The 24,230-nt window shown below is 43.1% G+C and overlaps 1 protein-coding gene across 2 annotated transcripts; it reads right to left on the bottom strand.

The window, feature by feature from the left end:
* Positions 1-1,904: 1,904 nt before the first annotated feature.
* On the bottom strand, positions 1,905-21,276 carry NARF (nuclear prelamin A recognition factor). 2 transcript variants are annotated; one of them, XR_011338806.1, is made up of 13 exons: positions 21,171-21,276; positions 20,472-20,535; positions 19,976-20,056; positions 18,893-19,036; positions 17,138-17,270; positions 15,728-15,862; positions 11,404-11,522; positions 10,614-10,743; positions 9,748-9,820; positions 6,889-7,026; positions 6,190-6,347; positions 2,985-5,509; positions 1,905-2,081 (listed from the first exon to the last, which is right to left on the bottom strand). XR_011338806.1 is itself a non-coding variant. In XM_069872872.1 (12 exons), the coding sequence occupies exons 2-12, from the start codon at positions 20,496-20,498 to the stop codon at positions 5,268-5,270; spliced, it is 1,380 nt and encodes a 459-aa protein (XP_069728973.1). In that variant the 5' UTR covers positions 20,499-20,535; positions 21,171-21,276; the 3' UTR covers positions 1,905-5,267. The 2 variants fall into 2 exon arrangements, 1 of the variants encoding a protein (XP_069728973.1); XM_069872872.1 differs by having other exon boundaries at positions 1,905-5,509.
* Between the last annotated feature and the right edge of the window lie 2,954 nt (positions 21,277-24,230).

Genomic DNA, 24,230 nt, shown 5'->3' with positions numbered 1-24,230 from the left:
TTCCTTAAACACCTCCAGGGAAGGGGACTCAACCCCCTCCCTGGGCAGCCTCTGCCAGTGCCCAATGACCCTTTCCATGAAAATTTTTTTCCTAATGTCCAGCCTGAGCCTCCCCTGGTGGAGCTTGAGGCCATTCCCTCTCGTCTGGTCCCCTGACACTTGGGAGAAGAGCCCAGCTCCCTCCTCTCCACAACCTCCTTTCAGGTAGTTGGAGAGAGCAATGAGGTCTCCCCTCAGCCTCCTCTTCTCCAGGCTAAACACCCCCAGCTCTCTCAGCCATTCCTCATAAGGCCTGTTCTCCAGCCCCTCACCAGCTTCGTTGCTCTTCTCTGGACTCGCTCCAGAGCCTCAACATCCTTCTTGTGGTGAGGGGCCCAGAACTGAACACAGGATTCAAGGAGCGGTCTCACCAGTGCCAAGAACAGAGGGAGAAGAACCTCCCTGGACCTGCTGGTCACGCAGCCTCAGAGAGCCTCCTTCCAACCCCTTATATTGCATCGACACCAAAAATGCCCACAAATTAACTCTCTGAGAGTGATTTTGGCGTTTTAGCAAGCGAGCATCCCTCATCAGGGCTGGGAAACAAGGAGTGATCCCCATCCACCGCACAGTGCCGGACAGGAGGTGTTTCACACATACACGTGAATAAACTCTCCCAGAAATCTTATGCAGATTCTATTACTTTCCAAGGACTCGTTTTGATGTTATTATGAACTTCACCACAGTCAAACCTCTTGCTCGTTTGGAGCTTTGGAGCCAGCTCTGCCTGACCCTGCATTTGAGATAAGTAAACGCTGTGAACAGAGGGGATTCCAGAGGACACATCTGTCCGGCACAGATCACACCAAACACAAGGCGTTATCATCTCAAAACAAAGAGCAGTGTCTGGAAAAACACTGATCAAAAAAACCCAACATGCTCTCAAAGGGACATCCCATCTAACTTTCAAAAAATAGCATGAAATCTAATTCTACTTTAGCTTAAAACATAAATATTCCACCTTTTCTAATAGTAATTACTCATATCAGAACAAACAGCTATGCATTTGACAGAAAAATCAAAGACTACTTTAATATTTAAACAGGTCTTACTAGTATTTAATCAGGTGTTTCATACTCTTTCACAGCTGTTTTAAGAAAAAGTAATTCAGACCGAGGAAAATCTGGGTTTAGTAGATAAATGTGTCGAATCTGGACATTATTTTTCAGGCATGCCCAACTGTTCACTTGGAAAACAGGGACAGAAACAGGATGATTTTGGAGTGGGTAGGACCTTGTGGATTGAACTCTGCACAGCTTAAACAGATGGTATCTCTGCTTTGCTGACACGAACCCCCGTTATTGATATTTTCAGTTCAAGAGTAGCTAAGGACATCTTAACATTCAGCTCCCCTCCTCGAAACCTGTCTTAACTAGTCCTTAGTTTACCCAGGCACATCTCTGAAAGCTCAGCTCTCTCACCTTTTCCTCTGGCCAGGTAACACGCTTTACTCTCCCTTAGACACCAGGCAGACCCCGTGCAGCTCTAGTTAGTAATTTGGGGAAGTCTGGGTGGGAATTCTTTGTGGGAATTCATGCAAACGTTTGCTAAATTTAAGACCACCTTCATGGAGCAGCATCTTTCATCCCAACCACATCTATTCTTCTTTAAAGCCACCCTATTGCAATATTTCAACATACCATTTTGCAATTGTAGAGAGCAAATTACCATTTCCTCCTGTTATCCCGCTACTTTCTCCTTCCATTTATCAGTTTGAAGTGTAGCTGTAACCCAGAACACTCCAAAATAGCAGATACGGTCTTACTGTTGCTAAGTGTTCATGCTAAATTCACCAGACAAGCACGTATGTTAGAACAAAGCTTAAAGAATTAAGCTTTTCAATGGAACGAGACAGAATCGGGACGTAACCGAGTATCAAGATTTATTTAGGACAATTCATTGTCATGCTCCATTTGAATACAAAGCACCAAAATTTAGGAAACTGAACATTAATCCAAATATGATCCAGTTGAGATTGCTGCACAGGGATGTAGCTGTTATTCCAAGTGAGAGCGTAGCCCACGTCTGTCCTTGTCCATCAACTATAACGGACAAACACAAGGTGGTTGAGGCAAAGTCACTGGAGAAGATGTAGCAGGAGTATTTCACAATACATTTCCCTTGTAGCTGTGACAGAATGAAGGACTACAACCCACTTGATACGCTCCAGTCAATAATAATACTTATTTTTCAAGTCAATTTAGCATTTCCAGTTCCTTTCCCACAGTCCCTCCAATTTGGTCTTTTCTAGAAACCAACTCGAGACAAGATTGTCTCAGCAGCACATTCAGCCGAGGAGGAAAGGACAGTGGCTGTGACCATGCTGGGAGCTCTTCCCACTGCTGAAAAGGCAGGAGCAATGAAAATCATTACTTGCCAAAATCATATCAGAAAATTAAATAATGCTGCAGTTTCAGAAAGCACGGCTAGAAACACGTATTGTCAGCAATGACAGACTTCCCAGCTCCAGCTTTAAAAGCCAGAATCAAATCTCAGGCAAGTATTTCACTATATATTTTCTGATCTATGTTAAAATTTCAGTGAGGTGAAGGGGAGAAACTACAGTCAAGGGAAAAACTGCATGTTTTCTTTTCAACTGGCACTTAAAAGGGCTTTAAAAACTTAAAATCAGTTTTACTCCAAAAAATCTTATAAAACAAAGGCTGACAGAGACAAGAATCAGTCACTAAGTCACTAGTTATAATATAAACATTCCACTCTAGCTGCTAAAAGCTGCCCAGTCAGATCCTGCCTGCTCTCTCAACAGAAAACTGTGGCAGACAAACATCTACACGATTTTTACATTGATACTATCTCAATAGGTTAAAACACTCGAGTAGATGGAAGAAACGCTGGATTCAACTGAAAAAAAATTATTTTATGCACTGAGCCACCACTGAGCAGCAGGAGCACAGCCTGGAATACTGCAGAGGGATTTATTTCACCTGCTGGCCCATTCCCAGGGTCTCCCAGCGGCACGGGATGGGTGGTTCTGCAGTGCAACAGGCAAGTGGAATGGCCAAATTGAGTAGGTTCCGTAGTGCCGCCCATGCAAGAGGAGTATTTTTCAGTTGCACACAGAGTTCAAGTGTCCCTTCCCAACAGCAAGGCAGCTCTCGTGCAGTTTTCATCTGAAAAGCAGCTTTTTTTCGTACCATTTCACACATAAAAAAATAAGCATACTGTACAAAGAACAGAAGCGATATAATTTAAACATGCCATCGAGCTATAAACCATATATACATAGAAACATAAGCCTGTACAAACAGAACAAGACCACTTATTACAAGATAATTCTGTTGAAGTGTTTGGAGGAAATCATTACAGAGAAAGAAAATTGGACCAAAGGAGTTGGATGTTGCTTCTAAAAGCAATCTGTTCAGGAGTTTCATGCACCACCACCATCTTTCCTTAGCGGATATTTATTAATGTTTTGGTCTTCCCACAATTTCCAGACTCCCTTCCTGTACAGAGGTAGATTTCTGTAGATGTTCTGATATTGCACCACTTAAGGATAATGTTTTTATTACAACAAGGTACAACTTAAAGGCTAATTTATGGGTATAATCTCATTGTGTGCATTTAGGTAGCACAGTAATCAAATTCATTTGCACTTGAAAGAAAACACCCCTACAAGTGAAATGTTTTGTAATTTAAGAGGAGGTCAAATTGAAAGCTGCAATTCTATTAACAGCTTCACATTAGAACAATCTCTTGGCATTAGGGTAACACAATTCAGTTTGTCCCTCTCCTCCGAAGGCTCCGTTGTTTGGCCAGCAAGAACTTGCATTGAGTTCTCTGATGCCTTTATCCCATCTACTGTGTTCAAGTTAAATGTGGATTTCAAATAGACACCTTTGCTGTACTGCCTCTTACTCCTATGAGTGGTTGGAATATTTAAAGAAGATTCATTCAAATTGCTTGAAACTATTATGAGTGCTCATCCACAGTTTCAGACTGGAAAAGGTGAAGCTAGCAAGGTTTCAGCTTTAACAGCCATTAATCATCAACAAATCTGATGCTACTAGGAACAATCTGAAATCTGGCAGCAGTTTGGGTTTTTTTGCCCATCACTTTCTTGAACGACCCTCTGGTAACTCATGAAGTTGCAGAACAGCTGGCATAAAAGCACTGCTGTAAGGTGTCTGTCAAATGAAGCCTCTACAGCACATTTAAATAAATAAAAAAAAGAGTACACCAAAATTGGTGATGCCCATGCATAGTAACTTTGAGGAGCTCAAAAGTACGATTCAGTATTTTTTCCAGAGGCACTCCACGAAGTTGTTTTTACAAGTGTCTGTCAACACGGACATAATGAAAGAACGATCTAGATTGTGTCCCAAAATGTGAGAGAATAGAAGTGCTGCAAGTCTGGGTCAGTCGAGCAAAGCTGTGGCGTGCAGGGGCTCACCTGACAGTGCGTGTGCACGTTCCACTGCCATGAAGAAGCCAGAGTAAGCAGCACGGCTCTTCCCACCTGCAAGTTTCTAAGAACGCTTAAAAGTTCTCTTTGTACCAACCAACCTACGTGGAACTACTTTTAATGAAGGATTGCATTATAACCATTTAGCAGGAGGGTCCCAAGTCCAGTTTATACGAAGCATTCTGTTCCTTAGGAACAGTAAGGAATGGTGACTAGTTTGGAACTGGATGATTGTTAAAATATGGGTAGAAGGCATATATGAATTCATTACACCTCTCCATCTACACGCTTGCCCCTGTAAAGGGCTTGTTTGTTAACAAGGGGAGTAAACCCCAACTTACCTCACAACAACTGCAAATATACCGAAATTCATGACTGTTCTCCCACAGCGAAAGGGATTGCACACATAGGAACAGGAGCAAAATTTCCTTGGTTTCCTGGGGAGCCCACTGTGTAACGTGAAAGGAACCCTTCACTTCAGGGAGCAGCTTCAGGAATTATGCTCCCTGCACCTGGCAGAAAGTGCTTACGTACCTTCCAAGATCACGTTTTTGAACAATGAAATCCATTATACACTGGAGATTACACACAGTAAAAGCGAAATGACAATGGCAAGAACTACGGCTTTCAGAATCTTCTCTTTCTGTTTTTGAAGAAGCAATAGTTCTTCACAGATAATAATAATCCACGTTGGGAAGCGTCTCGTTCACACTCTCGGCTAGTGCATAGCGTCTGCGATTGCATAGAGTATTGCCAGTGCTGGAACTGTAACTAACCTACGCAAATCTTCTGCGAGAATCATGGGTTACCATTTGATATCGAGGTTGCTTGCTGTTTGATTTACTGCACTGTATTTGGTGTGCAAAGTGTCCTGGACCTTCTTAGAGTCCACGCCTTCCAGCCAGTCCTGGTACATCCTCTGTACGCGCACGTTGGTTTCTGGAAGCCTGACGGGTATTGCAGCATAAACCTCTTCCATCTGGTTCAGCAGGGCTCTATCTGGTTTGCCATCTTCAGTCTGGGCCTGACCTTTTCCGTTTAGGCACCCTTAGGGGAAAAAGAACAAAGAAAAGAAAAAAAGCCACAAGAGTGATGAAGATCTGATGCAAAAAGAAAGTTTATATTAAATTGGAAGGTTTTTTTTTTTTACTTCTCTAAAGAAAACACATCATCTCTTTAAATAAATTAACCCCCATGCTGCTAGAATTTCTATTTACTTGAAATTTTGATTCCAATATCAACATCTTCACATAAATGAAGTTTCCGTAACTATCCTTCTCTGCCTCCTCCATGGTTTTATGATCCTAATTATCATCCTTCTCTTTTCTTGCCCTTAACAATCACCATCTCAGAGCGCTTACTCTTAGGTTTGCAATAATCCTAAGAGCCAGGCTGTCACTTCTTTATAGGTTAGAAGAGAACAAATGCATGGTTTAATGTTTGATAGGAATGGTTGGCCTCGATGATCCGGTGGGTCTCTTCCAACCTGGTTATTCTATGATTCTATGATAAACAACATTGTGGCTAATTTTAGAAAAATCAATCAATTTCTGAGCCAAACCGCACATGGAATTAGTGTTCCAGACCACGCACTACATAGTCAGCACTTCAGATTACTACGAAGAGAATAAAGAGGGAATGAAATTAAGTGCCTGCCCATCAGACGGCTTTCCTATGAGATTCAAGGTTTGTTCATGTAACAGCTGTGGTTCTGCAGTTATTCTTACCTCCTGGGCAGGCAAGGACTTCTACAAAATGGTATAAAAATTTTCCTTTTTTCAACTTCAGAACCATGTTTTGAATGTTTCTAAAGCCATAAGCTGCTGCAAAACGTAGCACTGTCTCACCATCCTTTTCAAGGGTGACTTCTTGAAAGTCCTTGTTCCTACAAAGATACACAGAAAACATTTCAAATCCCTGTGTTACCAACAGGATGATCCAATCATGCCAGCTTGGATTTAGATGTTCTGAAGAGAACAGAATGAGGGTAACCGTGAGCTTAAGATGAACTCTTCCAGTTTCTAAACCAAATTAAGCAGAATATTTTCAGAGTAGAATTATATTTCTGCTTAGGGATATGATCTAGTAGTAGACAGGTATGGCTGGACTTGATGATCTCAAAGGTCTTTTCCAACCTAGGGATTCTATGATATTTAATTTTTAAGGGGAGGTAAGTCATTGATAGGAATGGTTGGACTTCGATAGGAATGGTTGGACTCGATGATCCGGTGGGTCTCTTCCAACCTGGTTATTCTATGATTCTATGATTAATAAAATTAAAGCTAGCAGGAGGTACTTTGATAACATATTTCCAGGTTTATAGCATGCAATTGCCTATCAGCAAACAAGCCAGGCTACTGCATGAGGGTTCAGTGTAGTATCAACAAGCCCTCCCTACATCACCAGGACACAAAACGCCAGCTTACTTCAATGCTTTGTAGGTTATTTCTTTGACATCCATGCCAAAAAGCTCCTTTGCAGCATGTTTAAAAATGTGCTCCAGGTAACCATCGGATCTCTTCCCATCGTGCCTTACAACCTCTCCCTCCTTTGTTTCATCAAATCTTGGAAAACAACAGAAAGAAACATCAACCCCAAAATTTCATTCTTCCTCTTCAATAACACAGTATGTTTTGCTTCTTTTCCATCTCCCCTCCCCGCCCCCAAAGAGTTTTACAGCAGGGAGTGAGAAAATATTAACATTTATGATAACTTTAAAAATTGAAACTGTTTAGGGACAGTGGAAAACAATATGAGAGGATGCAAGGCATGTTCAGAAAACTTAAGCACAGGAATTTATAAAAATCCACGTTCAGCACAGCCTAACGACTTGGTTAATGGCCATTCACTGCTCAGGAGACATTACTGAGGAAAAAAAAAAAAACCAAAATATTTTTAGCCTGTGAGAATGTAAAAGAAGCTCGGACGTTACAAGCCTTTGCTCACAAATGCTTCTCCCGCTCCAAGAACTGTTTGTCACAGTCTATAACACTGTGCCACTAAAATAACATTGAATCAGTACAACTGCAACCTGGCTAGAGCACCGTCTCTTCAAGAGAAGCGCGACTCTATAGCTCGGGAAAGGGGTCACATCCAGTGGCCACAGCATTCACCTGGAGATGGACCTGTGCCTCACAGTTAAGAGCCGAGCTCTGATGAGCACGAGTGGCTGTAAACTGTACTGGGACACAGGCTGGTGGCCACCAAGGTGCTGCCTGCAGGCTTGTGCTCCTTTCTGACAAAGAAGCAACCAACAGCGGCAGGCAGCAATGCCAGTTTCAGGGCAAAATACTCATCTTCAGATCAACCAACAGACAGGTTACGTCTTTGGCTTTTTACACGTAAAAGCTTCTCTAGATACAGTCCAGTTACCTCTTCCCAAAACACCCAGATGTGACCTTTCCTGGCCTACGCTTCCAGCTCCTGCCTGAGCAGCAGTCCCAGCCCAGCCCAGCCCAGCCATGAAAACAGAATGACAATTATCACAGCAAACACCTTACCAGGAGAAAAAAACATGCTGAACTTGTAATGATGACAGAGAAATATTTTTGCCCAGAGCAATTGTGGCTTCCCAGTCCCTGGAGGTGTTCAAGGCCAAGGTGGATGGGGCTTGGAGCAACCTGACCCAGTGGGAGGTGTCCCTGCCCATGGCAGATGCCGTCAACTGGATGGGCTTTAAGATCCCTTTCAATTCAAACTATTCTATGATTCTATTAGATGAAGCTCACCAGTTTAGCATCTGCCCGCCCTAGGCCATCACACTTACTTAATAGCATAGCGACTTCCCCCTCTTTTAACCTTAGGTGATTTTGCTTCACGTTGTGTCCCCTATATTTATCCCATTGCCATCTGTTGGTGTTCTCTAGCTACAAAAGCAAGCAGAGAGCTCAAACACCAGTTATTGTTCACGCTACTTTTTTAATGCTGAGTACTTTATAAAAAATGCCTTCTGTGCTGGAACTTGCTTTAAGAAGAGGAGTTCAAGCTACATAGATTTCTCTGCAAAATCTACTTTTAAGACTCCAGAAGAGAAAAAACTAGGTCATTTGGTCTCACAGCTTGAACCAGCATTATTGCATCAGTCTGCAGAGAAATAAAAATGGATGCAATAAAATACGGATGCTGAGTAGCAGCTTGTTCTTTCACAGAACAGGCTGATTTCAAAATAAATGACCATGTCTATGTGATTATGCCTTTAAGAAATTTATGTAATTCTCATTCTGTGTAGCAGTCACTAGTGGAAGCAATTGTAGGAGCTATACCACAAAATCAGCTCTGACACTGCTGCTCTGTATCGCTTAAATTTCTCCAGCCAAGGCAAGGTCCAAGCAGGATCTAACCCACAGTGAGTTTTTAAACATTTCCAAAGCATTCCATTTTGTGCAAGAAAGCATGTTTATTGCTCCACTATCACCGTGTTGGAAAGACACCAAGGAACATCTGTCACACTTGAACAGAGATCAGCAAGCAGCACCAGCCTTTGTGACTAAGCCTGAGAATTAAAACAACACGTGTGCTGCTTTCTCAGCCAGCCGTACAGCGAGTAAACAAAATCTCCCTGATGCTTTGTGTGATCGTCACCTAAAGCACGTTTTCAATTTTATCTCATCTTGAAAAAACTAACTGTTGCCTTCAGGATAAAAAATTAATTACCATTCCTGAAAGGGTGATGCTCCTATCGATTCTACACAAAAACATCAGGGCAAAGGGAAATACACTACCAAGATGCTGCTCTGAGAGAGGGAAGCACAGAACAGATGGGCAGCTGCGTGACTGTATCCCAGCATCACTGTGTGAGGCTGGACAGCTTGGGGCAGGCAGGGAGACAGCTTTATGCAAGCTCAAGCACGGCAGAGCTCTAAACAGGGTAAACATCCTGAGACCATCACAATTACTAGCAAGTCATGAACTTGATATAGTCAAATCTAATACAAATGAATTAAAATATAAATGAGGAGCTACACAGATCTTCAAAAATCATAAATTTTAACCAAGTCACTAGATAGGGGTCATTACCTTGATTACCTGCTTTGTACTTAGACAGCATATGCAATTTTAGGTTATCTGCTTCCCATTACCTTTATACATAGCAATGGACACCTAAACCAATACTTTAGGGTTTCTTGGCCACTATTACAAGGGGCGAGGCTCAGGTTTTGATGCAGGCTTTTTTCTTTAAAGAGAAGAAACATTCTTTTAAGTAGTTTTATCTTTATATTGACTGTGCTCAAGGATTTTGTTATTTGTCATCAAAACAAGGAAGCAATTGAAACAAAACTACTTACAAGGTATCTACAGCTACTTCAGCCACATCTTTCAGCGACACATTTTTCTGTTCCATTATTTGGACGATTTCACCTGCAGGAAAACATATGACATTTTACTTTGAACCCAAAGCACATGCTGTGCCTCTGAGATCAAACTCCAAAGTGCACAATGCCATCCTCAGCTTCTCTCAGATAAAATTTCAAAGACATTTCTACACTGCAGGGGAAAAAGGAGGATACGTAGCTTGGACATTACGCCTAAAGACAAGAACCACACCAAAAAGCCACTGGTGCTGATAATGCATTTGGAATGTTCCAACTAATCCCAGTGGAGATTAAGTAGTGATCACAGACAAGCAAGACAATGATTTGCATAATTCTTACCCTTCACAAGGCTGACAAGAACAAACACCTGAATCTTGTTTTCAGACAAGTACCAACTTCCAAGGACAGTATTTTTCACTTTCCCTTCCCCACACAACACCTACACTACCAGAAGCACAAACACCTCTCCAAAAACCTGCCAAAAATTGTGCCAGGGCAGGTTCAGATTACACAGCAGGAAGAATATTTTCACTGAAGGGTTCTCAGGGATTAGAAGTGGCCGCCCAGGGAAATAGCTGAATCCCCTTCCCTGGAGCTGTGTAGAAGATGGGCAGACGAGGTGTTCAGGGATGTGGTTTAGTAGTGAGCAGGCACAGTTGGATTTAATGATCTCCAAGGTCTTTTCCAACCAAGCGATTCTATTATTTTTAAAGCAGAAAAAAGGCACCCCTACAACTGAAGCAGACTCAAAAACAAGCTAGCCCTGGCACAAAGGCTATCCTAACAACAGTGATTCACTTAGATCCTGATAAACAGTAAAAGTTGAAAGAAGATTTAACCTGATGTCAGAACACAATCAACTTCTTGTGAATTATACAAGGCAGTGTAGAAATCTTCCCGCAAGGCTTCCAGCTTCTTGTCATAACAAGGCGCCACAATTACATGGAAAATTTTGTCAGGAGACAAGTTCTGTGGAAGATGGAAAAGAACACATGTGAACTGCATGAAGAGCAAAAGACAGCTTCAAGGATGACAAAGACAAAACCTCTCATCATAAATTCTGTGCATGCTAATACCAGTCATCAACCCCAAGCAATTACTTTCCAAGACTGCTATGTGGATGCAGCAATACATCCTCATATAAAGTGGATGCAGTTAGATTGAAGTGTGCTACAGAAAAAGAGCAGCAATTTTTTCAACATACAAAACTACGAAAAAAAGCTTTGTTTCTAGCATATAATGCTTTTATTGACCCCCAGATACCAAAGAAATTTTTACATTAGCCTCCACCACTCCTGTTTTGGCTGTGCTACACAACTAGACAGACAGAATTTAACAAGAATCTCTTTAGCTACCCTGGACTTAATTTTCATCCCTAAATATCAAAATTCATGTTGCACTGGGAGTGTGAGGACTGCTGCCAGGTCACCTTGCTACTCATGAAACAAGGTTCTTTGTACATTCTTATTACAGGCACTCGTATAGCAGCAGAGCACCATTTATTCTTCAAGTAAAAGACAATTCAGGAAGATTCTTTACCACTTTATAAGACGTTAAGATCAGTATTAAAAACCACTAGCCCATCTTTTGAGATGAGTGTAATGGTTAAAATAAATCAGATTTACTGGCCTGCTGCCTGGCAAAGTAGCCCTTCACCAGGGAGCCCATGATCTGCTGTGGAGACTTTGCAGTGCAAATGTGAGGGGTCACCAGATTGGTAAGCACCCTCTCAGCGTACCGGATCCAACCTGGAACAACAGAAAACTACAGTTTAGAGAACGGGCACAGAAGTGTGAGAAAGTGGCAGCAGTTGCAGATCAGCTCTTAAAAATGAAGACACCTTCATAGCAGGTAGGGCATTTCTGCATATGCTGGAAGCCCAACCTTAGGAATTGCAGGAAACCTCAAGGCTCCGTTAGCAATGCTTTACAGTTGGCTATCAATAATTCACGGTGTCATAAATTCTAAACCTAGAAGCCACCGTGAACTTCATGGCCTACGACATCATTTCTAATGCAGAGATTTAACAAGCAGAAAGTGCAGGACCCCAGCTAACAAGAAGTAAGTTGACTTCCTAGACCTCAGCCCTTGGTCACCAGATACTACAACAAATGTGCTGTTCAACAGCTTAACTGTAACCTCCTGTTTCCCGAGATTTCATATCCATGCACCCAGCTCGCCTCCTTTAGAACAGAAGTCACATGAAAGCATTATCACAAGATGAACGTGGATTAAGCCTCGAAAAAAATGGCTTCTTTTACTATTGTTAGAGCAGCCACACCTTCTTTTGAAAAAACCCACACACAGTAACAGACTGAAATCTCTCTGTAGTCAACACTAGGCCTTAGTTCCTCAAGTTCCTCTCCCTTTCACCAGCCTCCTTCAGCATTCCAGTAGGATTAGTTGCGTACTTTCACAGCACCTCGATACCCAAACCAGTTCCATTATTCCCTTCCTCCCTGAACACGACAAATGAGCAGATTAAGATATTCAGAGTGTGCAATTCTTTCTTAGACACTGTAACTTTAACTGAAAACAGCCTAGAATCTTTCACAGCAAGGATTCAGAATCCTAAACGGTGCAGAAGCACTCGGCCCAGACTTCTGGGGATGTGGGTTGCCTCCGGTGCTAAGAAACAGTGAAAAATATCACACTTAAGTCTTTTACCTTCAAATGGATCAGTGCTTACATAAAAGTGAAAAACTGCTGTGAAGTACGTGCTGCAGGGAAGGTAGAACCTGTAGGTTAATTCTTAAGCTTGAAAATAACAGCTCTGAGTAAACCTGGCAATGTTTAGAACACTGCCATAAAGGCCAACAGCAGCACACCACGGCGATCCAAGCAGTGTTCAGAGCACTTGTCTCTATGGCAGAGAAGTGGTTTTCCCAGTGCAATAGAATTTTTCTGCTGAAAATGAGAAAGTAACGATTTGGGGAACATGAGGATCCTCCAGCTGTTTAAATATTCTCAGTTCCTGTTAAAATACAGTCTTCAAGATTCATAGATAACAGTCTCCATGGAAAATCTCAAAGAATCATAGAATCATCTCCCATAAGCATTCCTTTCTGTTGTAGAAGGAGCAAGGGACTACACATTTACATGTCACAACTGTGCCAAATTGCTGGACTCTAAATAGGAAGTTTGCTTGATGTCCAACTTCAACTGGGACTTTAAGTTCATTATATTACCTGCACCAAAGGACTTCACTCCTTGGTGCTTGGTACAAAGGCTGCATTACCATATTCTGCATGATACAATATCCTGTTTCTTAAACTGCTTTAGTCTCAACTGCTGTCAAAACAGAACAAACACTGTCTCAAACAAAAGGAGGACAGTTTTTAAAACCTTTCTGCCTTGGACCTCAGCAGCATTTCTGCAAAGTATTTCCTTTATGCTGCCATCAGCCACCAAAGCACTCCTGCTGCAAGGCTAAGGTTCAGAATTGCAATGTTTTATGTATTGTAGTCACGAACTACAAGGAAACTTTCCTAAACTCCCAGAGACTTCTGGCAGGTCTTGCCCAGAGCAATGCCTTAAACTGTTTCTTTCCTTGCAGTGGACGGAACAAGTGCCTTGCAGTCCCAGCTCCACAGTGACCACGAGTCACTGTTTAATTATACAAGGAGCCGCGGTGAATAAGCAACATGAGACGTTTATCTGCACTTCATACACACGAGCTGTTTCATCCTGTGCATCAACAGAGCTGAATTGCAGAGCCACAGTTATCGGAAGCCTAGGATACCCCATTCTTGTATCAGTATCATCTGTACCTGTGCAAACCTGTACCCTCCATAAACTCATGCCATTTGTCGGTTTGTGTTAGCATCAAAGAGCAAGAAGTCCTTATAAACCACTCTAAGTTCTTACAGATGTAGTTCATAACGCGCTATTTTTAGTGGTTTATTGTAAGTAGATCATCAAGACGCATGCTGAAAACACCTGCATCAGCATGAAGCACAGAAAGCCTAGAAAAGCTTTTGCTGCTGTAAAATCACATTCCTGTGAAAGGAAATTGGTTTGGTTGACTGGGACAAAAGCATTTGAAAAAATCCTCAGTAATTCTGCTCTCCCCGAGAGGCTGTAAGCCTGTCCTGTTGACCTGTTTTAGGAGTTGAGAGGCTGGCAATGTGTTACAAATGTTGCCTGCTTCCCAGAGCAAGCGCTCCAGCCTGCTTACCCATTCAGCAAATTAAGGAAGAGAAGTGATCACTCTTGAGCTGTTACATATAAACCAGCAGCTACACTGGTGTACTTGCAACAAGAAACAAACCCCAAATAGGTCACCTCTCTTTCTTTTAAGGGAGCAGGAGAAGGAGGTAAAAACAATTAAGATATGGACAAAAAATGGCCTTTTACCGAATTCTGGGACTATGCAGGCCACGATCTTTTGCTCAGGGTAGATTTTACATCACAGACCGCTCCTGCAGAGGGTGATATTGCTGTGGAAAGTTCCACCCAAAGATAAAGGAGAGTACAGCAGTTATACTGGACCACATTGACCTCAATATCTACAGAGCCATATAAAAAAAAAAGTTTGTGATAAACACACCCAGTAAACAACATTTCTGGGAGCAATTTCTGTAACCGGGGGGTAGAGAGAGGAAGGAGAATGGGGAACAGAAAATGCAGCCAGACAATTACAGTTGTGAAACAGGGCACAGCCTTATTTCAAAGATGACTAATGATGATTTTTTTCTATAATTGCTGTCAATGGGTATGAAAAACCTCTACTTTCAAAATGGGTTTACAGCAATATTTTGTTTCAGTTTCCCATAACTGGAAAGCACTCGGGCTCCTGCTAACACTTATCCCACAGCAAATGCTAACACCATAGTGAGCACTGAAAGCAGGAACAACCTTCCACAGGGTAGACGAGGACAAAAAAGTGCCCCATTAACCCTTCTAATGTGTTTCCAATGAAAGCAGCAGGGAATCTGAGCCGTTTTGAGATAAAGAAAATTAAAGTTATCTCAGGAGTAGTACTAAAAGAAATCCTCAAGTGTTGAATTCTAAATGAACCAGGTACAAGACAAAGCTAAGCAACAGGGGCTGCTTCAACTTCACAAGCTTTAGGCGGAAAAAACTTGATATACAATATGTCTGCTCCTGAAGATAAGAGGTAACACCAAAATTGACAGTAACAGAAAAGAGACTTTTCCTCTCACTACATCTATGTTGTTCCTACAGTGTACCACATACTTTCACTGCAGAATACACCAAGCAAACAGAAGTATGATTCAAACAGCAGTATTTGAACTTTAAATCAATGACAACAGCACATTCTGGGGATCATCAAACACAGCTCTAACTCACTCCATTGTCACTATAAAATTTCTTAAAAGAATGCAATCCATTTCAGTTATTTCAAAGCTAGAAAGAATTATTCTTGCATTTTTATTAGAATATGAAAAGCAACACCAAGAATTTTAGGGTGGAGTTTGGCCCCAAAGTCCTTCAAGTTCTCTGTATTATCCAAGGCTGTGAACTTCAAGTAGTCAGGGTTTTCTTTGAACAGCAGCAATACAGTTTACTCTCCTCACCTTTTACAAAGCTCCAATAGAAGAGAATTGTAAGATGTGGATAGGGATTTTATTGCAGCCTTTTTATCTGTCTAAGGCCCTAGACGGAATTAGCCCAGGCCTTACCCAGCATGATCAGACCTCTTCTCTGTCTGCATGGTTCACGTTTATGGCTGTGGCACCTCACTGTATGGGAAAGCTGATGGTGCTTTTTGGAAACAAATTCTGCTCTCCCAACAGACCATAAACACACTAAAGACAAACAGCGTGACTGGTAGCCAGTACTGTGTGATGTACTCTGAATCTCTCAAAAGCAAAGGCAAAATGTTGCAAGTTACGTAAGGTTCCCCAAGGAAACCACTCTTTCCTTAGGTCCTTGGTAGCATCATGAGACTAGGCCCACATGCAGGAAGACTGGAGAAATAGGTTCTCACCAGGACAAGCAGAGGCAAACATTGGTAAGGCATGATCCTCCTGGTTCCTCCGTTGATACCGCTGCACAAATTCCCTCTGGCTCTCCAGGATACTGAAATCAGCAGCTATAGTGGTGTCAAATACATAATGCACCCCTATGAAAGAAAGCAGCAAAAAAAAGTGAATTATTAGAATGCTTTCCATCTCACAGACTTCTTTCCAAGTCCCAGATCTACAGAAAATCATAGAGGATCAACAGGTGTAATCTTTCCCCTCTCCAAATTTTCACTAATAGTGGAGTCAAAAATACAAGTCAGACATTGAAAAGCTATCTTCTAGGTTATGAATTTAAAAGGACCCCAAACTTGCTAACGCTGGCTAGCTACACTCCAAAAAGCTGCCTGCTTCCCAATGAGAAGCCTGCTTTTAGCATGTATTGGCTCTTTGTTTAACCTAATGGGGTTTTGTGATTCCTGGGCTACATGCAGTGACTCTTGTGAAGGAACGCTCCTTTCAAGATGTGCTGAAGTCACATACTGTAATTCACAAAAAAACCCCAAAAACTATCTATGAGGTGCATCTTCTGCTGCTGAAGGTGTCTGCAAAGGCACACGAGCATATCACCAACATCGCAGAGACCTCCTGCCTCCTAACTTAGCAGCACACTCCCTGTGTGCCTACGTAACACAGAGCACATCCCTGCAGCGAGTGAGGCACTGATAATTAATGCATTCTGAGAAAACCGGGGCCCATCAGAACTCAGCACTCCTTTGAGATGAAGGAAATACACTGGGTACAGAGATGCAATAAAAGCAAATGTATATATAGGGAGGAAACAGTATATAGGTTTATTACTGTCCTCTTCCTTCCTTCCTCCCTCCCTCAAGTACATACCCTCCCCCAAACCTACAGGCAAAGCAGTCTACGTTTTTTTAAAACAGAACTTTGTATATATAGCACAAAGACCAAAGCTTTAACATAGAATACGCAGATCCCACAGTTCTTGTATGTTCTGATGACAGAAAACAACAGAATTGAGAGTCTTCTAGAGATCTGTCTCAACAGGACTGGAAGGCATTAAGATAAGAATTCCCTCCTTCTTCAAGTTACAAAATAAGGGGAAATTTTACAGCAGCTCATGACCAAACCCTTCCCCATTTCTTGGCAGTGAAGCTTTTGAAGACAGTTCCAGAACATCTTTCTGTTCCGTGGCCTTTCCTATCAACAGGTAATGCCTCCAGACCATTTCCCAAACTGGTGTCTGCCAGACTGGTGCACGGCTGTTAACATCACCGAGTACATATTTCAGACTCTGAAAGGAGGCTGTGCAGTGGCACTTGATGAATGCATAACAAAGAATCCTGCTGAAGAAGCAAGAATTGAAACAATCTCCCCTTTCTCCTCCACCACCAGAACAGAGCCAAACTTACCAAGACTTTTGAGGAAACCACAGAGTCTCTTGGCTGCATCATTCACAGAGAGACTGAATTTAGCAGCAAAATAAGGCAATGACTGAGGGCATATAGACACTGCCAACACTTTGTGTTTTGAGGTATCACATTTCTGGTAAACAAAACAAAAACAAAAGAAACAAGGAATGTAATTCCAACAGGGTAAGGTTCCATACTTTCCCTCCCTTTTCCACCTCTGGAGTTACTCAGTGTCCTATGCTTCAGTGGGCCATGTGGTTAAAACCCCTATAACACAACTAGCACATTTCCATCTTATCAGATGTTCCTCTGCTTCTGTTTGTGTTCACCTCTCATCTGTAGGTGAAGCTTTTAGAGAACTCAGGAAATCTGTCCCTCCTAGGACAATTCTGTGGCTGATCTCCTAATGGCCTAAGGAAAGTTAAAAGACCTTCAGCACCTATGATGTTCTAGAAATGCAAATATGTATGTTTAAACAGATAAACTGTTACAAATCCAACCCAGCAAATCACAGACTGGATCCTTTGTTAAGGCTCTTATGTCTCTACTATTTCTAACACTGAGGGTATTGGGGGAAAGTGGCAAGATAGGAGCCTCAAAAAAACAGTGCTTGTAGGCACAGAAGAACCCTTTTAGAACACTTAAGACTGTGCAATTCTAAAGCTCTGATGACTGTGACATTTACTTGAAGATGAATCTTTTGTTTTAGCCAGGACATTTTCCACACCAGTGGAACCCTTGGCAGACAAACCACGACCACACCACAAATGAATCTCACCCTAAAAATGTTAGAGACCATAGTTTGTATTTAAGTCACCCTAAATGCTGTACAATGACCCTGAAAGCAGACCTTGTGACTGCCTGGAAAGCATCTCTCTTGCTCACTGTCCTCTTCTGGATCCCTGAAGCTCTGATCAAGGTACCAGGCTGCCTCCCTTTGTGAGCTTCAGGACCCCTGTGATCCGAGAGATCTTTTTCCCCACCTTTTCTTCTCTTCTTCTCAGTACATCATCATCAAACGGCATAGAGAGTTAAACTAGTTCTAAGAAAATTGAATTGCTATGTAACTAATCCTCTTACTGATGACACGTCCAGATCAAGAAAAAGTATCAGTTCTGGTAGGTTTTGCATACCAAGTATGGACACAGAAGCCTGGAGCAGAAATTAAGTAATTCATTCAACATCAAGATCTGAAGATCTGACAACCATACATAGCACCTAGCTTGTAGGAAATGCAGATCTCAGCAGAAATAAAGAAGGCAATAGAACACTTTTGTAAGTTTTGCTAAGAATTTGGACAAAAAAAACCTGTTCCAAACACAGTCAGCTCAAACATATATTAAAATCAATTCTACTTTCAAAACTACGCCTTGATAACTTTGTATTATGTGGACTCATCAGCACCAAAACTATTCAAACAGTCCTAGCAATAAGCACATGACTATTTTATAAACACAAAACCACACAAAAATTTATCACTATAATGAGGTAGTTAAATTTTCCAAGAACTTCACTACTGCAGGTGCAGTAACCCTCCCCCAGCATTTAGGTTAAGTGCCATAGTCTTGCATATCTAGTGCGAAATTATTTTCAGTACTTTAACATTCAGTTTGCCTGCAGTTTTCACTTCCTCTTTGGAAAAGCATATCCTGACAAATCTCCACATTATCTGCCTTGGGAAACCAAGCTGCTTAGTCATACTGTGATTTCCTCCTCCTCATAGAAAACAGCATGTTATTGTTTTTGTCATTTTACCTTATTAAGGTTAAGAACACGAAAAAGCTCCTTCTGATTCTGTTGAAAAACTCTGGCTCCTTCTTCTGATGTCATGCAATTGTCACATGCTAGGCAGTCGCTAAGGAGTATTTTAGCATTAGCCAACGTATGAAACTCATTTTTCTGGGGGGGAGAGAATAAAGGAAACAAACAATGATCAACTGATTCTCAAGACCTCTGCAATGACCCAGCTGAAGAGCAAACCCATTCTTGCTGCTTCATTTAAAACAAGACAATCCATGACACTTGCATAACACCCAAGATTATTTAAAAGTAATCAAAATAGCTTGTTCCATCCTTCTTTGTGGCTCTACTCCTATTATTACTGTGAAATTGCAAACTGTTTAAGCATAAACATCAATCCATGTTTGAGCAACTTGATTTGCATTGCAGATGAGAGCTGATAGTCCCCATCAATTTACCCAGCAACTGAGAGAACTTTTACCTGAGCTATTACACCTCTCTAATAGCTGATGCCTCTGAAATGCCAAAACAGTGGATTCTGACCATGAGGCAAAACAAAGAGAACGCAGCCCTACTGACTAAGAGGTTCACACTCTGGCTACAACACCACTGGCAGCTCAGCTACTGGGAGAAGAAACGCTTGGATGGGAGTGCAGCACAGCCAGACTACTTGCAAAAATCTAAACCAAAATCCTTCCGTTAAGAACCCATTCCCAGGGGAACGGTGATCTTGTCAAGAACAATATGTTTGTCCGATATAAAAAATAAGCTGTGTTGTACACTTGTACTGCCCAAACCCCCCTTTTCTCCTTATGAGCTGTTTCCATTTTGGACATATGATGTAAAATTCCAAAAACATTTCTTTAGAACTTCCATTTCTGTCTTGCATTTGCATCCTGAGGGATTTTTATTTAATTTTTTAAAATATTCTCAATTCTACGTTACGAGATGTCTGAAAGTGCTCATAGTTTCTTACAACTGCTTGACGATTAGTGTTCTATTTAGAGCATGAAAAGTTCTCTGCTTGCAACCTCCTCAGGCAAACACAACAGAAGAAACAAAAATAAGAGTGTAATACAATTTTCAGAGGAACATTACCTCTTCCAAACCATCATTTGAGCTCACTGCATCCACAGATGTACTTTGCGTATCATCATTTTTCTGTTTTTTACTGCACTCCTGAAACAAAACACAAAGCACACGTACTACAAGGAACACGCTCACTGTTCGGTAAGAGCAGGTTTGTACTGTTAACAACTCATCCAGCTCCTTCACGCGTTTTGGCAGTGTTAAACCCTCACGTTCCCATGCAATGCCCTCTTCCCAAGCGCATTTCCCAAGGTGAGGCTGACTCTTTGGACATCCCTTGTCTCCTGGGGCTGCTCTCCAAGCCAAGGAGCAGCGATGTTTGGGATGGTATCACCAGTACCAACGCTGGCAATGGGCATGGGGCTGTGTTCCCACAGCCAAGCAGCTGCTGACCTCGGAGCGGCAGCTGGACACCGCTCTGCACCTCAGGTGAACAGGGATGGGATGGGGGGCGCGGGCACGGCTGAGGGGCTCAAGAAGAACCCACCTGGCTGCCCCCACTCACCTTTTTGGTGCAGTTCTCGCACTTCATTTGCGATCCGGCTGCCGAGTCCTCCTTGTCACTGGGGCTGCGGGACAGAGCAGAGTGGGCAGGCAGGTCAGACCCACTGCCAGCCCTCCTCCTTCTTCCTCCTCCTTCCCTTCTCTCCTTCCTCTTCCTCTCTTCTTCTCCCTTCCCTCTTCCAACTCCTTCTCCCACCTCCTCTTTCTCACATCTCCCTTCTCCTCCTCCTCCTTCTCCCTTCTCCTCCTCCTCCCTTCTCCTCCTCCTCCTTCTCCTCCTCCTCCCTTCACCTTCTCCTCCCTTCTTCTCCTCCTCCTCTTCCTCCCTCCTCCCTATTCCTTCTTCCCCCTCCTCCTCCTCCCTTCACCTTCTCCTCCTTCTCCCTTTTTCTCCTCCTCCTCCCTTCACCTTCTCCTCCTTCTCCCTTCTTCTCCTCCTCCTCTTCCTCCCTCCTCCTTCTCCCTTTTTCTCCTCCTCCTCCCTTCACCTTCTCCTCCTTCTCCCTTCTTCTCCTCCTCCTCTTCCTCCCTCCTCCTCCACCCTTCACCTTCTCCCTCCTCCTTCTCCCTTCTCCCTCCTCTCCTTCTCCCTTCCCTTCTCCGTCCTCCTCTCCTCCTCCTTCCCCCCTTCTCCCCTTCTCCCTCCTTGTCCCATCTCCCCTGCTCCCTCTCGCAGTCCCCGGGCCGCGGTGCCCGTTACCCCGCTGGCTGCGGCGGTGCCGCTGCTCGCCCGGCGGGCGGAGGCGGGCTCGGGGCTCATTGCGGACCTGCGGCTCCGCACGTACCGCGGGGCGGGAGCGGGGCGGCTCCGGCACGGCGGGGACCGCCCTCGGCCCCCCGGTACCTCCCCCGGGTACCTCCCCCCGGTACCGCCCCCGACACCCTCTCCCTCGCTCCTATCACCGCTGGCCTCCCCCCCGGTAACCCGCCCCCGTTACCTCTCACTTTACCCCACATTACACTCCGCGTTACCTCCCTCCCCGTTACACCTCTCATTACTTCCCCCAATTACCCTCCCCGTTATCTGCCCCATTACCTCCATCCCAGTTACCTTCATCCCAGTTATCTCCCTCCCCATTACTGCCCCACCATTACCCTCATTGCTCTCTCCAACTACCTGAAAGGAGGTTGTGGAGAGGAGGGAGCTGGGCTCTTCTCCCAAGTGACAGGGGACAGGACGAGAGGGAATGGCCTCAAGCTCCACCAGGGGAGGTTTAGGCTGGACATTAGGAAAAAAAATTTCACGGAAAGGGTCACTGGGCACTGGCAGAGGCTGCCCAGGGAGGGGGTTGAGCCACCTTCCCTGGAGGGGTTTAAGGGACGGGTGGACAAGGTGGTAAGGGACATGGTTTAGTGTTTGATAGGAATGGTTGGACTCGATGATCCGGTGGGTCTCTTCCAACCTGGTTATTCTATGATTCTATCCCTCCCTGTTATCTCCCCCGCTTACCCTCCCCATTACCTCCCTCCCAGTTACCTCCCTGTTATCTCCCTCCATTGCCCTCCCAGTTATCTCCCCACTACCTCCCTCCTAGTTACCTCCCCATTATCTCCCCCCATTATCTTCCCCGTTTCCTTCCCTGGTTACCTCCCTCCCCATTACTGCCCCCATATTACTCCCCGTTACCTCTCCCTGTTACCCGCCCCATTACCTTCCCTGTAGTTGTACCATATAAAGGTCTTTTTTTTTTCCCCTGCTTTTTGTTTTCTCTCAGCCCCTTTTCAGTTTAAACAGTGTTGAGGAGTTTTTAGATCAAAATGGGCACGTATATTTAGACGTGCACAACCCAGCTTCTGCACCTGAATAAAGTTAGCCTTGTAAAAGAATTAGTCACTGTAGAGGACACGTTGCCTTTAAGGTTTTTCTCTGTATTATTAGAAAGTTGCTCTGCCTTGTACTCCTCTCACTTCTCACGGGAAGCTTTCCTCAGTAGTCCTTGACTTGTTATTTTTCACGGGAAGTTTTCCTCTGTAGTCCTTGACTTGTTATTTTGTAGACCAGAGTGCTCACAGAGCCGTTTCTCATGGGAAAGCATAATACTGTAGGTAAACAATGGTTGTTTACCGCTGAAGGAGAACTGACAAATCAGCTTGTAACACCACGGCTTGCCCCTGCTGAAGAGGGGTATAAATGTAATGTAAAATCTCAATAAAATGACTTCACTTGATCATATTGGTCATGTGTTGTTCCTATCCTCTGCAAAACAGCACCGTGGAAGTCACCACATCCACCACCGTTACCGTTTCATTTAACCAGCGTGCTGTCATCTCCTGTTTCGGTGACAGAATGCAAGTGCCGGTGATGCTGCTCCCATCACAAATCCATCATCCAACAGACACCTCAGCCCCACGGGCCCCCAGGTCCAACTCAGGTACCAACTCAGGTGCTTATGCCACATGTTTGTTGTTGTCTTTCTAAACCTCAGGCTGTAACACTTAAACAGAAAAGTTCAGTCCCCTTTATGCTCCTCTTTTACCCCCATCTGACAGCTACGCAGAGGAGTTCTTCAGGTCTGAAAGGACATTTTAGAAGAGAGACCACAGAACTCCCAATAAATGTGTGATTTCCCAACTGAGCTGCAGCTTCCCTGTGTCAAGAGCCAGGTGAATTCCCACGTGAGGTCTGATGCTTTAATCCTGAGGGGGCTGAGCACACCGCGCATGGCTGTGGGACAACAGGAGACAGTTCTGGCTGCACAACAGTCACCCAAGAGGAGAACTCTAAATAATGTAACTGTTGGTAAAAGACATCTTCGTTCAGGGAAGCAAATGTTTATGGATCTGTGTTAAAGCTCCAACAACCAAATTAATCTGTGTTCTCAAGATCACTCCAGGGCAGGAAGCAAAAATAATGTTCCTCATTTACAAGTTCCTGGTAAGTTATTATTGGGGTCAAGGAAATCAGGAGTTCCTTGCTTTTACCATCATGAAAGCAAACAAACACTTCCTTACTGCCCATTTGAAATAAAACAAGCTGATACTGCTTGACGCTTACCCTGCAAAAGCACCACCAATCCTGGCTGGAGGTAAAAACTGTCATAGCTTCAGTAATCGCTTTCTATGCTTCTGCTATCTTCATTCAAAACGCTTCATAGTAGCATATTAACGGAAATATTTTAAAAGCACTACAATCTCTCTAGAGCAATTCCTCTGTGATTTAGGAACATGCACTTCCTACAGAATAGCTGGAATGCAGCACTAACTGACATCTTGTTTCCTGTTCCTTTGGATGAATATTTTGATACTAAAAAGCTGTGCTAGTCTTGCAGCTTATTCCACAAGGATACAATAGCCAGAGTCACACTGACAGATATAGTGAGAGCACAGATGAGAGCTCTAAATGAAGAACGTGGTGAGATTCACACTTCAAGGCATGGCTAAAATCCTTCTGTTTCACACAGTGATGATTATGCTTACATTTATTATCCAGACTTGATATAGTGATTCTTCAAAAGACATGACAGTTTGGGATATTTCTGTAACTCTGCACAGATCATATTTAAAATATTTTTTTTATTTCTCCCCATATTTCTTTATATCTACACTGCAGAACAGATTACATGAAAATGGAAGTGTGCAGAAACACTGAGAACATCTTAGGACACATCTTAAGTGTACCCACTTCATCCATGGCTTAGGAATAATTAGACTGAATTTCAATTTAAGAATTCAAACAAAAAAAAGAGCAAAAACTAAAGAGCATGCAAAGAGTCAATGTTTCAACGCACAGCGTAAGATTAGACTTGTATAATCATTAAAT

Source organism: Phaenicophaeus curvirostris, chromosome 19, assembly GCF_032191515.1.
Source record: "Phaenicophaeus curvirostris isolate KB17595 chromosome 19, BPBGC_Pcur_1.0, whole genome shotgun sequence".
In the NCBI taxonomy this organism is placed as follows: domain Eukaryota; kingdom Metazoa; phylum Chordata; class Aves; order Cuculiformes; family Cuculidae; genus Phaenicophaeus; species Phaenicophaeus curvirostris.
Note: the sequence above shows the minus strand (reverse complement) of the source record. Positions and strands in the feature narration are given on the sequence as shown.